General features: G+C 39.2%; 1 protein-coding gene across 1 annotated transcript; it reads right to left on the bottom strand.

Annotated features, from left to right (window-relative positions):
• Nucleotides 1-1773: 1773 nt before the first annotated feature.
• On the bottom strand, nt 1774-3978 carry psmg4 (proteasome (prosome, macropain) assembly chaperone 4). Its single transcript, XM_083767821.1, has 3 exons — nt 3729-3978; nt 3494-3569; nt 1774-2202 (listed from the first exon to the last, which is right to left on the bottom strand). The coding sequence occupies exons 1-3, from the start codon at nt 3903-3905 to the stop codon at nt 2081-2083; spliced, it is 375 nt and encodes a 124-aa protein (XP_083623947.1). The 5' UTR covers nt 3906-3978; the 3' UTR covers nt 1774-2080.
• Nucleotides 3979-16145: the final 12167 nt, after the last annotated feature.

The following is a 16145-nucleotide window of genomic DNA, read 5'->3' as shown; positions in this document are numbered from 1 at the left end:
TAGGGGGAGGGCTGTCTTACTGAGACAACATGTAGTCCAGGAAGTAAGTGAGCCCAGTGTCCATGACATCAGAGACACTGGGCTCACTGCTACAATCTAAAATATCTAAAACCACATATTACACACACAAAGACACAAAAGTGTCCTAAATCTTCTAAACATCATTAACATATATATTTTTGCAAAAAGGGTGAAATGTCCCTTTAAGGGCCAGGATGTGGTGGTGGGGGCGGCGGTAACATATTTAAGACTATGATTCAGGGTACATTCAGGAGCTACCCCAAAAATATTGTACTATGCTGAGTTTCTCAAGTGAATGTGTGTTCTTGATATAGACTTAAGTTTTCAATGGTGCTCAAGTGAATTGATTTCACTGCATTAGTTGTATGTACACCTATGATTTGCAAGCAAAAGCAGAGAATACAAATTAACAGGCAAAGACTGAAGAACGGTCAGACAGGCTTTCAATGGTGTGCTCTATGAATTTTCAGTGTGAAGTTTGACTTCGTGAGAGGATTTCAGTGTTCTATAAATTATATAAAATGTAGGGGTTCTTTTGCACTAAAAATGTCAAAGACACAATCAGGTGTTTATGATTTTTCAGCCAACATGTTAGAAATCCAGGGATTGGCTTAACTACTACCACTCTGAATTGCATGAAAGGGCACAAATGGATTTATACTTGTATATCTTTACTGATTTGTGGTCCCTGTACCAGAAGTCCAATTTGGCACTTTATTCTCAGAGGTGGTCAGTGTAAACGCTTCTTTAAATTGTAAGCATTACTTCTGTTCAGTGTGGGTTGTATGATGGTTGTTTGATATGATTTACAGCCGGAGACCTTTGCACAGATTGTGGGGACAGTCTGAGGAGACTGGTTAATGCTAAATGATTCTGAGAGTTGAATGGATGCTATACTGAACAGCTTGCATGTCTTATGACACATCTCAGCATTGAAATGGCTTTATCATAAAGGTTGTGTTCTTTTACAAAACAAAGAACATGTGGCGTAAATTAAGAAAACCAGTATTTATTTTGTCCTGTTAAGGACATTTCTGTTGCTTGTATTTCAGTCCACCTTTCACTCCTCTGTTCCGTGGTAATGTTATTGGTTGTAATCCTGTTCTTAGGATGTGTAACTCTAGCCTGACATAACGGTGGGCTATGCCAGAAAGCACAATATTTATAGAGGTTTTGAAATAAACTTTTGTGGAGAATAGAATAGAGCAGCTTTAGGACTGACCTACTATAGATGTGGGGTGCATACATATGTTGGTTAGACATACCAACAGTCCGAGGGTCATTAGTTCGACAACACTGTCACTCCTGAGTGCGCTGCCGGTTAACTAACCTGTTTTGGATTAAAACTCACCTGTGACTCAAGACTGTTAGTACGTCGGACCACATGCACCCTATAGATGTTACTAGTGTACTGTACATTTGTACAAGATCACTTTACCTTGTTTAGGACTCGCTGCAAAGGTACTGTATGTATTTGTGCCATTCACTGATTCTATGTACTTAATCAACTTGAAGTTTTCTTATACACAAAAGCACAGCAGATATTTTTGCATATTCTTTCCCCAGTAATACCTGGCGCCAGAACGCCATGCACACTGCACAGGTATGAATCCTCATTATCAGACGTGAAACACATGGGACATTTGGACATATTTGGAGCATCTTGTATAGTTTGATAGTTTGTATATCTTCAGGAATTTAAGTACTTGAGAGAGTGGAAAAGAAAAAGCCCAAAGTAACTCAAACCACTAATTTTGATTTTTAAGTGTTATTTTTTTAATACAACACATTTGTACAAAAAGCCATAGGCATACATGTTTTGATAATAAACCACTTAATTTATTGATTATGTCAATAAATGAACACTTGATGTGATCATTTGGTGTCTTGTGTATGACTTCAGAACATAGATCAATCAGTTAAGAAATAAAGGGGCTAGTGGAATCAACTTTCATCTGCAAGAAATAAGGGGTTAGCTAGGGGAATCAATCAACCCTCATCTTTAAATTCAGTTTCCAGACATTGAAAACATGAAAGACTTTCCTGAAAGGACTTAGGGCTAAAATAATTCTGGGTGAAGCTCCATCTCTTTTTTGATCCTTTCCTCCACCAGAAGTGAAAGGTTTGAATTTGTCGCTGAAATGCTGTAACTGACAAACACCTGCTTCATGGTCTTCTTGGCTGCAAAGCAAACAAAAGACAGTATTAAATATTGGCAACATATTTGTAGGCCAAGGCTCCAGACTGGCAGACAGTATTGCTTGTAAATATTGGTAGACCGGCAGACAGTATTGCTTGTAAATATTGGTAGTTGCGGTTTGTGGTTTTTTGGGCGTGTGTTGGAAATAAAGAAGTATTACTATTTGTCCCTAACCCCTATCTGTGCCAGGGAGCCCCATACCAAATCTGTGGTAGGTTTGATATCCCAAATATTCCAGATGTTCTTTTAAATAGCAGATCTACAAGCATCAGCTCACAAGGCATGATGTGTTGTGAGCTTGTAGATCAGCTTGTAGATTTTCAAATAGCCAATGTATGTCTATACCTAGCCCTGATGATTGATTATCATGACAGTCATGCAGAAACTTTGCCCTATTTTTTGCGCTCGCTGCATTTACAAGATTTCCGTATATATAAACATTCAGATTTCAAATATAAAGTACTCACAAAGTGTCCCACGGGTGTTAGTTAGTAGCAGCGCCAGCGATTAGAATTGCTGCGTCCCGCGTTGTTTAATAAAAAGCAATTTTCACAAATTGTGAGTACTTTATATTTGAAATCTGAATGTTTATATATACGGAAATCTTGTAAATGCAGCGTTCGCAAAAACCAGGGTGAAGTTTCGTCTTGACTCGTATGAATACGAGAGTCATGAATCATGGCTAGTCTATACCTGTAGGTTTAAGGTGCTTACATGGCCTATAGTCACTTCTTTTAGTCTCATTTTCCTAGTAACCTGGAGCAAAATCTGTCTCACTGGCATGCACCCATTTTAGGCCAACATGCACCCAGAAATCTGTCCAGTGCAACTAAAAATGTCCATTGGTCACCAGTGCACAGAGGTCATCACCATGCTGGCTTGTGGACATTTACCAAAATTATTAGGTCCATTTGTACACAGAGTTATGGGGGTGAGGGGGTCCATGAAAATAAAACGTTTGAGAACCACTGTCCTAGTGGACTACTAATGTGCCATACATAGTGTCATATATATTCTGAAAACCTAGAGACGGCTTTTCCCTTCAGGGGTCGCCATCAGACCCTGTCCTCTGCTCTGCCTCCTCACACCAACTAACTTCAAGTCCTCTTTCACTACATCCATAAATCTTTTTTGATTGAAATATTTATTAACCAAGTGAATTACAGTACATTTCAAGCACAAACTCATTACACTTGTTTACAAGAGGGTCCACCTTGTTCAATTCACCTCAACATCCTTCTACCGATATGGATTGAGGATTTTGCACGTTACCTAATCTCTGTGCCAGTGAATTTGGAGAGGTGTCAGATGGATCCCCGAGGACTAACGACGATAATGGCATTGAGTCCTGCAAATAAAGGTTTGTTATAAAATGTGATTTGTTTAACAACGTTAAGATTCTTTAGTTTAAAGCTGGCTCTTTTAAATCTACATTGTCCAGTATACATAAATACGTCTCAAGCGATTAATTTCCAAACGTGTTTGATATTAAGACAGTTTTACTTACATATTTGCTATTCATTGAAACTGCCAAGTTGGACAGGACTGGACTCGAACCGACCCAAAGGAAGAACCCACCGCTCAGCTTCATGACATGAAAGTGTACTACTTGTTCCAAAATCTTCTCGGAGAAATTATGCACTGTAATTGCATCAACTCCCGTTCCATTTTCTGTTGCATTCATGTTGTTTAAAGGAAGCTGTGCAAATCAACACGCACCAGCGTGGGGCTCATGCACACATAACCATAGATAGCCTAAATATTATAATCCACTTCCTGGTATGACGTACTCTTCTTCTTCTTCTTCTTGTGGAGTTTATTGGCGGTTGGCAAACAAAACTGTGCATTACCGCCACCTACTGGTGTCTGTATTTCTCCTACTTCTTGGATTCCTGAGTTACATTACAAACAAACCTATATTCTACCGACCAGGTTACTCTCAAATACTCAGAAATGTGCCTATAGCACCTTGTAGCAACTCATAATGTAATAAGGGCTCAAAAAGGCTCATAATGTAATAAGTTAAATGTAATAAAAACTCATAATGTAATAATCAGCTCATAATGTAATAAAATCATGAGCGCATAACGTAATAACAGATTTTTCTATAAAAGACGTGTTACGTTATGAACGAACATAAGGCAGCTCATAATGTAATAAAAGTTCATAATGTAACAATGGCCCATATTGGTGAGAAAAGTCTTACACTGTCATTTGTATTACCTATGTTGACAACTGTAGACTTTCATATGGCCCATATAGTCTTACACTGTCATTTTATTACCTATGTTGACAAATGTAGACTTTCATATGGCCCATATAGTCTTACACTGTCATTGTTATTACCTCTGTTGACAAATGTAGACTTTCATATGGCCCATATAGTCTTACACTGTCATTGTTATTACCTCTGTTGACAAATGTAGACTTTCATATGGCCCATATAGTCTTACACTGTCATTGTTATTACCTCTGTTGACAAATGTAGACATTCATATGGCCCATATAGTCTTACACTGTCATTGTTATTACCTCTGTTGACAAATGTAGACTTTCATATGGCCCATACACTGTTATTTGTATTACCTCTGTTGACAAATGTACTATCTTATGGCCCATATAGTCTTACACTGTCATTGTTATTACCTCTGTTGACAAATGTAGACTTTCATATGGCCCATATAGTCTTACACTGTCATTTTTATTACCTCTGTTGACAAATGTAGACTTTCTTATGGCCCATATAGTCTTACACTGTCATATTTATTACTTCTGTTGACAAATGTAGACTTTCTTATGGCCCATATTGTTGAGAAGTCTTACACTGTGTCAATTATGTATTACCCCAGCTAACATGTCCACCTGGGCCCAATTTGGTTTTGACATGGGCTATGGGCTTGGGTTCCAAGTGGGCCGTGCACCCAGTATTCACAAAGGGCCCACCCATGTTAGCCCATGTGGGTTTCTAACTCGGTTTTACGTGGTATCCAAATGGGCCATTTTATTTCAGAACCATGTGTGCCAACTGTGTTTGCCTATATGGGTTTGAACTGGGATCTGATTGGGCCTTAAGTGGGTACCAGCTGGGCAAATTATCAGGCCACACTTGTGTCCACCCTCATTGTCTTCCGTCCTGTTTCTGTTTCTGTCACCTGCTGTCGATTGTTCATTCCTACAGATAGGATGCAGTGCGCCACATTGGCGGTGTTTCCAGTTTTCTGTAGTAGTTTCTTCAAGTGTTCAAACTTTATGACTGGATAGCACTCGATCTGTAGAGTCCTACATTACTATCTCCTACGATCAAGGGTTAGGGTTAGGGAACTGTAGAATGCAGTTTTTCATCATTTTTGAGGACGAAAATCACTATAGCCCATGGTCTAGAAGTGATTTTGTCTTTTTTTCAAATCCTCGTTTTTCATCGTTTTTGACCATGGATTATAGCCAGGTTAGGGTTAGGGTTAGGTTCCACGGGCTAATAAAGTGTAAATTCGGGGGTCCTTGACAAGAAAAGGTTTGGGAAGCACTGTTGTAGAGGGTCTATACTAGATGATAAGTTAGTGACTTTGACAGTGTACAAATGGAACCGGTTTTCAGCAGGTCAAATGAGGTACAGAAAACCGTATGACTCCCAGGCTGATCTCACTGGGGGAAAACTGTATGAGTTTTTGATTAAGAACTAACAATCAATTGAAAAATATATTCTGGATATGACACTTACAAGCCAAATTAGCGCAGTTGGTAGAGCATTAGACTGAAGATCTAAATGTCCCTGGTTCAATCCAGACTTTCGGCAGTTGAAATGAGGTACAGAAAATCCTATGACTCTTAGGCTGATCTCACTGGGTGAAAAACTTTGAGTTTTTTTGTTTAAGAAGTAACAAGTAACAGTCAATGTAAAAATAAATACTGGATGTGTTACTTGCAAGCCTTAATAGCTCAGTTGGGAGAGGGTTAGACTGTAGATCTGAAGGTTCCTGGTTCAAACCTGAGATTCAGCAGTTGAAATGAGGTACAGACAACCGTATGACTCTCAAGCTGATCTCACTGTGGGATGAACTGTATGAGTTTATGTTTAAGAACTAACAATACATTGAAAAATACATTCTGGATGTGTCACTTACAACCAAACAAACAAAAAGCAGTGTGAATTGTCTGGAGCCAGTGGCTCAGTGTGTTAGAACACTGTCCACATGTTTTGGAGATGGTGAGTTCAAACCCCAAATAAGTGTTTATTTTCAAGACCAATTGCAGAAGAAGAAAACAAACAAAAAAGCAGTGTGAATTGTCTGGAGCCAGTGGCTCAGTGTGTTAGAACGCTGCCACATGATCGGGAGATGGTGAGTCGGCAGTAGAAATGAGATACAGACAACCGTATGACTCTCAAGCTGATCTTACTGCGGTATGAACTGTATGAGTTTATGTTTAAGAACTAACAATGCATTGAAAAATACATTCTGGATGTGTCACTTACAAGCTGAAATAGCTCAGTTGGAAGAGCATTAGACTGAAGATCTAAACGTCCCTAGTTCAATCCTGTGTTTCGGCAGTTGAAATGAGTTACAGAAAACTGTATATAGTTTCGGAAGACTTACGATAATATGTTGTTTTTCCTGATTTTGAAGGATAAAAAAAGACATACTATAGTTCATGGGTTTGTAAGACATACATGTGTACTTTATGATTTGGAGGATTAAAAAATATCAGCCAAACACTCAACTATTTACTGTGAAGTTTTCCTTTCCACACTGACATCAAGTGGCCTGGAAATTCCAGCTGAACTGTGTGCCGCTAAGTGGCTCAGCGGATAAATCACAAGTTATCTGTAGAGTACCTTGTAGAATTGTGCTAGTTCAAACCCAACACACTCAGTAGGAAGGTGCTGGTTTTTGACGTGCCAATCATTCTGATTGACAGATTCCTTGGCCAATCAGATCGGTCTGCCTTCAGCCAATCCTAGGGCTCCTTACATTGTCTCGTCCAATCAAATGGTCGCAGACCCGGACCACTTCCTTGTTTATAACTGGATGAAATACTCTGACCTGTTTTAGATTTATAGTGATTCTTCAACTTCATTTTCTTCATTTTCACAGTTTTTGACGTTTTATTTATATAATTGATCATTCTAGATCACTGCTAGATCTGTAACAATCTTCTCTTATGGGGTTAGGGTTAGGGTTAGGGTTAGGGTTAGGGTTAGGGTTAGGTTCAGGTTCCGGTTCCGGTTCCACAGGTTAATAAAGTGTAAATGTGGGGGTCCTTGACAAGAAAAGGTTTGGGAACCACTGTTGTAGAGGGACTATAGAATAGATAGATGTTGATAGTATTAAGTTAGTTACTTTGACAGTGTACAAATGGAACCGGTTTTCAGCAGGTCAAATGAGGTACAGAAAACCATATGACTCCCAGGCTGATCTCACTGGGGGAAAACTGTATGAGTTTATTTGTTTAAGAACTAACAATCAATTGAAAAATATATTCTGGATGTGACACTTACAAGCCAAATTAGCGCATTTGGTAGAGCATTAGACTGAAGATCTAAAGGTCCCTGGTTCAATCCAGACTTTCGGCAGTTGAAATGACGTACAGAAAATCCTACAACTCTTAAGCTGATCTCACTGGGGGAAAAACTTTGAGTTTTTTTGTTTAAGAAGTAACAAGTAAAAGTCAATGTAAAAATAAATACTGGATGTGTTACTTGCAAGCTGTAATAGCTCAGTTGGGAGAACGTTAGACTGTAGATCTGAAGGTTCCTGGTTCAAACCTGTGATTCGGCAGTTGAAATGAGGTACAGACAACCGTATGACTCTCAAGCTGATCTCACTGTGGGTTGAACTGTATGAGTTTTTGTTTAAGAACTAACAATACATTGAAAAATACATTCTGGATGTGTCACTTACAAGCAAACAAACAAAAAAGCAGTGTGAATTGTCTGGAGCCAGTGGCTCAGTGTGTTAGAACACTGTCCACATGTTGGGGAGATGGTGAGTTCAAACCCCAAATAAATCTTTATTTTCAAGACCAATTCCAGAAGAAGAAAACAAACAAAAAAGCAGTGTGCATTGTCTGGAGCCAGTGGCTCAGTGTGTTAGAACGCTGCCACATGATCGGGAGATGGTGAGTCGGCAGTAGAAATGAGGTACAGACAACCGTATGACTCTCAAGCTGATCTCACTGCGGGATGAACTGTATGTGTTTATGTTTAAGAACTAACAATGCATTGAAAAATACATTCTGGATGTGTCACTTACAAGCCGAAATAGCTCAGTTGGAAGAGCATTAGACTGAAGATCTAAACGTCCCTAGTTCAATCCTGTGTTTCGGCAGTTGAAATGAGTTACCAAAAACTGTATATAGTTTCGGAAGACTTACGATAATATGTTGTTTTTCATGATTTTGAAGGATAAAAAAAGACATACTATAGTTCATGGGTTTGTAAGACATACATGTGTACTTCATGATTTGGAGGATTAAAAAATATCAGCCAAACACTCAACTATTTACTGTGAAGTTTTCCTTTCCACACTGACATCAAGTGGCCTGGAAATTCCAGCTGAACTGTGTGCCGCTAAGTGGCCCAGCGGATAAATCACAAGTTATCTGTAGAGTACCTTGTAGAATTGTGCTAGTTCAAACCCAACACACTCAGTAGGAAGGTGCTGGTTTTTGACGTGCCAATCATTCTGATTGACAGATTCCTTGGCCAATCAGATCGGTCTGCCTTCAGCCAATCCTAGGGCTCCTTACATTGTCTCCTCCAATCAAATGGTCGCAGACCCGGACCACTTCCTTGTTTATAACTGGATGAAATACTCTGACCTGTTTTAGATTTATAGTGATTCTTCAACTTCATTTTCTTCATTTTCACAGTTTTTGACGTTTTATTAATATAATTGATCATTCTAGATCACTGCTAGATCTGTAACAATCTTCTCTTATGGGGTCAGGTTCAGGTTCAGGTTCAGGTTCAGGTTCAGGTTCAGGTTCAGGTTCAGGTTCAGGTTCAGGTTCAGGTTCAGGTTCAGGTTCAGGTTCAGGTTCAGGTTCAGGTTCAGGTTCAGGTTCAGGTTCAGGTTCAGGTTCAGGTTCAGGTTCAGGTTCAGGTTCAGGTTCAGGTTCAGGTTCCACAGGTTAATAAAGTGTAAATGTGGGGGTCCTTGACAAGAAAAGGTTTGGGAACCACTGTTGTAGAGGGACTATAGAATAGATAGATGTTGATAGTATTAAGTTAGTTACTTTGACAGTGTACAAATGGAACCGGTTTTCAGCAGGTCAAATGAGGTACAGAAAAGAAAACCATATGACTCCCAGGCTGATCTCACTGGGGGAAAACTGTATGAGTTTATTTGTTTAAGAACTAACAATCAATTGAAAAATATATTCTGGATGTGACACTTACAAGCCAAATTAGCGCATTTGGTAGAGCATTAGACTGAAGATCTAAAGGTCCCTGGTTCAATCCAGACTTTCGGCAGTTGAAATGAGGTACAGAAAATCCTACGACTCTTAAGCTGATCTCACTGGGTGAAAAACTTTATGAGTTTTTTTGTTTAAGAAGTAACAAGTAAAAGTCAATGTAAAAATAAATACTGGATGTGTTACTTGCAAGCTGTAATAGCTCAGTTGGGAGAGCGTTAGACTGTAGATCTGAAGGTTCCTGGTTCAAACCTGTGATTCGGCAGTTGAAATGAGGTACAGACAACCGTATGACTCTCAAGCTGATCTCACTGTGGGTTGAACTGTATGAGTTTTTGTTTAAGAACTAACAATACATTGAAAAATACATTCTGGATGTGTCACTTACAAGCAAAAAAACAAAAAAGCAGTGTGAATTGTCTGGAGCCAGTGGCTCAGTGTGTTAGAACGCTGCCACATGATCGGGAGATGGTGAGTCGGCAGTAGAAATGAGGTACAGACAACCGTATGACTCTCAAGCTGATCTCACTGCGGGATGAACTGTATGTTTATGTTTAAGAACTAACAATGCATTGAAAAATACATTCTGGATGTGTCACTTACAAGCCGAAATAGCTCAGTTGGAAGAGCATTAGACTGAAGATCTAAACGTCCCTAGTTCAATCCTGTGTTTCGGCAGTTGAAATGAGTTACCAAAAACTGTATATAGTTTCGGAAGACTTACGATAATATGTTGTTTTTCATGATTTTGAAGGATAAAAAAAGACATACTATAGTTCATGGGTTTGTAAGACATACATGTGTACTTCATGATTTGGAGGATTAAAAAATATCAGCCAAACACTCAACTATTTACTGTGAAGTTTTCCTTTCCACACTGACATCAAGTGGCCTGGAAATTCCAGCTGAACTGTGTGCCGCTAAGTGGCCCAGCGGATAAATCACAAGTTATCTGTAGAGTACCTTGTAGAATTGTGCTAGTTCAAACCCAACACACTCAGTAGGAAGGTGCTGGTTTTTGACGTGCCAATCATTCTGATTGACAGATTCCTTGGCCAATCAGATCGGTCTGCCTTCAGCCAATCCTAGGGCTCCTTACATTGTCTCGTCCAATCAAATGGTCGCAGACCCGGACCACTTCCTTGTTTATAACTGGATGAAATACTCTGACCTGTTTTAGATTTATAGTGATTCTTCAACTTCATTTTCTTCATTTTCACAGTTTTTGACGTTTTATTAATATAATTGATCATTCTAGATCACTGCTAGATCTGTAACAATCTTCTCTTATGGGGTTAGGGTTAGGATTAGGGTTAGGGTTAGGGTTAGGTTCAGGTTCAGGTTCAGGTTCCGGTTCCACAGGTTAATAAAGTGTAAATGTGGGGGTCCTTGACAAGAAAAGGTTTGGGAACCACTGTTGTAGAGGGACTATAGAATAGATAGATGTTGATAGTGTTAAGTTAGTTACTTTGACAGTGTACAAATGGAACCGGTTTTCAGCAGGTCAAATGAGGTACAGAAAACCATATGACTCCCAGGCTGATCTCACTGGGGGAAAACTGTATGAGTTTATTTGTTTAAGAACTAACAATCAATTGAAAAATATATTCTGGATGTGACACTTACAAGCCAAATTAGAGCATTTGGTAGAGCATTAGACTGAAGATCTAAAGGTCCCTGGTTCAATCCAGACTTTCGGCCGTTGAAATGAGGTACAGAAAATCCTACGACTCTTAAGCTGATCTCACTGGGTGAAAAACTTTATGAGTTTTTTTGTTTAAGAAGTAACAAGTAAAAGTCAATGTAAAAATAAATACTGGATGTGTTACTTGCAAGCTGTAATAGCTCAGTTGGGAGAGCGTTAGACTGTAGATCTGAAGGTTCCTGGTTCAAACCTGTGATTCGGCAGTTGAAATGAGGTACAGACAACCGTATGACTCTCGAGCTGATCTCACTGTGGGTTGAACTGTATGAGTTTTTGTTTAAGAACTAACAATACATTGAAAAATACATTCTGGATGTGTCACTTACAAGCAAAAAAAAAAAAAAAGCAGTGTGAATTGTCTGGAGCCAGTGGCTCAGTGTGTTAGAACGCTGCCACATGATCGGGAGATGGTGAGTCGGCAGTAGAAATGAGGTACAGACAACCGTATGACTCTCAAGCTGATCTCACTGCGGGATGAACTGTATGAGTTTATGTTTAAGAACTAACAATGCATTGAAAAATACATTCTGGATGTGTCACTTACAAGCCGAAATAGCTCAGTTGGAAGAGCATTAGACTGAAGATCTAAACGTCCCTAGTTCAATCCTGTGTTTCGGCAGTTGAAATGAGTTACCAAAAACTGTATATAGTTTCGGAAGACTTACTATAATATGTTGTTTTTCATGATTTTGAAGGATAAAAAAAGACATACTATAGTTCATGGGTTTGGAAGACATACATGTGTACTTCATGATTTGGAGGATTAAAAAATATCAGCCAAACACTCAACTATTTACTGTGAAGTTTTCCTTTCCACACTGACATCAAGTGGCCTGGAAATTCCAGCTGAACTGTGTGCCGCTAAGTGGCCCAGCGGATAAGTCACAAGTTATCTGTAGAGTACCTTGTAGAATTGTGCTAGTTCAAACCCAACACACTCAGTAGGAAGGTGCTGGTTTTTGACGTGCCAATCATTCTGATTGACAGATTCCTTGGCCAATCAGATCGGTCTGCCTTCAGCCAATCCTAGGGCTCCTTACATTGTCTCGTCCAATCAAATGGTCGCAGACCCGGACCACTTCCTTGTTTATAACTGGATGAAATACTCTGACCTGTTTTAGATTTATAGTGATTCTTCAACTTCATTTTCTTCATTTTCACAGTTTTTGACGTTTTATTAATATAATTGATCATTCTAGATCACTGCTAGATCTGTAACAATCTTCTCTTATGGGGTTAGGGTTAGGGTTAGGGTTAGGGTTAGGGTTAGGGTTAGGGTTAGGGTTAGGGTTAGGTTCAGGTTCAGGTTCCGGTTCCACAGGTTAATAAAGTGTAAATGTGGGGGTCCTTGACAAGAAAAGGTTTGGGAACCACTGTTGTAGAGGGACTATAGAATAGATAGATGTTGATAGTATTAAGTTAGTTACTTTGACAGTGTACAAATGGAACCGGTTTTCAGCAGGTCAAATGAGGTACAGAAAACCATATGACTCCCAGGCTGATCTCACTGGGGGAAAACTGTATGAGTTTATTTGTTTAAGAACTAACAATCAATTGAAAAATATATTCTGGATGTGACACTTACAAGCCAAATTAGCGCATTTGGTAGAGCATTAGACTGAAGATCTAAAGGTCCCTGGTTCAATCCAGACTTTCGGCAGTTGAAATGAGGTACAGAAAATCCTACGACTCTTAAGCTGATCTCACTGGGTGAAAAACTTGATGAGTTTTTTTGTTTAAGAAGTAACAAGTAAAAGTCAATGTAAAAATAAATACTGGATGTGTTACTTGCAAGCTGTAATAGCTCAGTTGGGAGAGCGTTAGACTGTAGATCTGAAGGTTCCTGGTTCAAACCTGTGATTCGGCAGTTGAAATGAGGTACAGACAACCGTATGACTCTCAAGCTGATCTCACTGTGGGATGAACTGTATGGGTTTTTGTTTAAGAACTAACAATACATTGAAAAATACATTCTGGATGTGTCACTTACAAGCAAACAAACAAAAAAGCAGTGTGAATTGTCTGGAGCCAGTGGCTCAGTGTGTTAGAACACTGTCCACATGTTTGGGAGATGGTGAGTTCAAACCCCAAATAAATCTTTATTTTCAAGACCAATTTCAGAAGAAGAAAGCAAACGAAAAAGCAGTGTGCATTGTCTGGAGCCAGTGGCTCAGTGTGTTAGAACGCTGCCACATGATCGGGAGATGTTGAGTAGGCAGTAGAAATGAGGTACAGACAACCGTATGACTCTCAAGCTGATCTCACTGTGGGATGAACTGTATGTGTTTATGTTTAAGAACTAACAATGCATTGAAAAATACATTCTGGATGTGTCACTTACAAGCCGAAATAGCTCAGTTGGAAGAGCATTAGACTGAAGATCTAAACGTCCCTAGTTCAATCCTGTGTTTCGGCAGTTGAAATGAGTTACCAAAAACTGTATATAGTTTCGGAAGACTTACTATAATATGTTGTTTTTCATGATTTTGAAGGATAAAAAAAGACATACTATAGTTCATGGGTTTGTAAGACATACATGTGTACTTCATGATTTGGAGGATTAAAAAATATCAGCCAAACACTCAACTATTTACTGTGAAGTTTTCCTTTCCACACTGACATCAAGTGGCCTGGAAATTCCAGCTGAACTGTGTGCCGCTAAGTGGCCCAGCGGATAAGTCACAAGTTATCTGTAGAGTACCTTGTAGAATTGTGCTAGTTCAAACCCAACACACTCAGTAGGAAGGTGCTGGTTTTTGACGTGCCAATCATTCTGATTGACAGATTCCTTGGCCAATCAGATCGGTCTGCCTTCAGCCAATCCTAGGGCTCCTTACATTGTCTCGTCCAATCAAATGGTCGCAGACCCGGACCACTTCCTTGTTTATAACTGGATGAAATACTCTGACCTGTTTTAGATTTATAGTGATTCTTCAACTTCATTTTCTTCATTTTCACAGTTTTTGACGTTTTATTAATATAATTGATCATTCTAGATCACTGCTAGATCTGTAACAATCTTCTCTTATGGGGTTAGGGTTAGGGTTAGGGTTAGGGTTAGGGTTAGGGTTAGGGTTAGGGTTAGGGTTAGGGTTAGGGTTAGGTTCAGGTTCAGGTTCAGGTTCAGGTTCCGGTTCCACAGGTTAATAAAGTGTAAATGTGGGGGTCCTTGACAAGAAAAGGTTTGGGAACCACTGTTGTAGAGGGACTATAGAATAGATAGATGTTGATAGTATTAAGTTAGTTACTTTGACAGTGTACAAATGGAACCGGTTTTCAGCAGGTCAAATGAGGTACAGAAAACCATATGACTCCCAGGCTGATCTCACTGGGGGAAAACTGTATGAGTTTATTTGTTTAAGAACTAACAATCAATTGAAAAATATATTCTGGATGTGACACTTACAAGCCAAATTAGCGCATTTGGTAGAGCATTAGACTGAAGATCTAAAGGTCCCTGGTTCAATCCAGACTTTCGGCAGTTGAAATGAGGTACAGAAAATCCTACAACTCTTAAGCTGATCTCACTGGGTGAAAAACTTTATGAGTTTTTTTGTTTAAGAAGTAACAAGTAAAAGTCAATGTAAAAATAAATACTGGATGTGTTACTTGCAAGCTGTAATAGCTCAGTTGGGAGAACGTTAGACTGTAGATCTGAAGGTTCCTGGTTCAAACCTGTGATTCGGCAGTTGAAATGAGGTACAGACAACCGTATGACTCTCAAGCTGATCTCACTGTGGGTTGAACTGTATGAGTTTTTGTTTAAGAACTAACAATACATTGAAAAATACATTCTGGATGTGTCACTTACAAGCAAACAAACAAAAAAGCAGTGTGAATTGTCTGGAGCCAGTGGCTCAGTGTGTTAGAACACTGTCCACATGTTTGGGAGATGGTGAGTTCAAACCCCAAATAAATCTTTATTTTCAAGACCAATTCCAGAAGAAGAAAACAAACAAAAAAGCAGTGTGCATTGTCTGGAACCAGTGGCTCAGTGTGTTAGAACGCTGCCACATGATCGGGAGATGGTGAGTCGGCAGTAGAAATGAGGTACAGACAACCGTATGACTCTCAAGCTGATCTCACTGCGGGATGAACTGTATGTGTTTATGTTTAAGAACTAACAATGCATTGAAAAATACATTCTGGATGTGTCACTTACAAGCCGAAATAGCTCAGTTGGAAGAGCATTAGACTGAAGATCTAAATGTCCCTAGTTCAATCCTGTGTTTCGGCAGTTGAAATGAGTTACCAAAAACTGTATATAGTTTCGGAAGACTTACGATAATATGTTGTTTTTCATGATTTTGAAGGATAAAAAAATACATACTATAGTTCATGGGTTTGTAAGACATACATGTGTACTTCATGATTTGGAGGATTAAAAAATATCAGCCAAACACTCAACTATTTACTGTGAAGTTTTCCTTTCCACACTGACATCAAGTGGCCTGGAAATTCCAGCTGAACTGTGTGCCGCTAAGTGGCCCAGCGGATAAATCACAAGTTATCTGTAGAGTACCTTGTAGAATTGTGCTAGTTCAAACCCAACACACTCAGTAGGAAGGTGCTGGTTTTTGACGTGCCAATCATTCTGATTGACAGATTCCTTGGCCAATCAGATCGGTCTGCCTTCAGCCAATCCTAGGGCTCCTTACATTGTCTCGTCCAATCAAATGGTCGCAGACCCGGACCACTTCCTTGTTTATAACTGGATGAAATACTCTGACCTGTTTTAGATTTATAGTGATTCTTCAACTTCATTTTCTTCATTTTCACAGTTTTTGACGTTTTATTAATATAATT

The sequence above is a fragment of the Protomyctophum parallelum genome (assembly GCF_964188405.1).
Source record: "Protomyctophum parallelum genome assembly, chromosome: 6".
NCBI lineage: Eukaryota > Metazoa > Chordata > Actinopteri > Myctophiformes > Myctophidae > Protomyctophum > Protomyctophum parallelum.
Note: the sequence above shows the minus strand (reverse complement) of the source record. Positions and strands in the feature narration are given on the sequence as shown.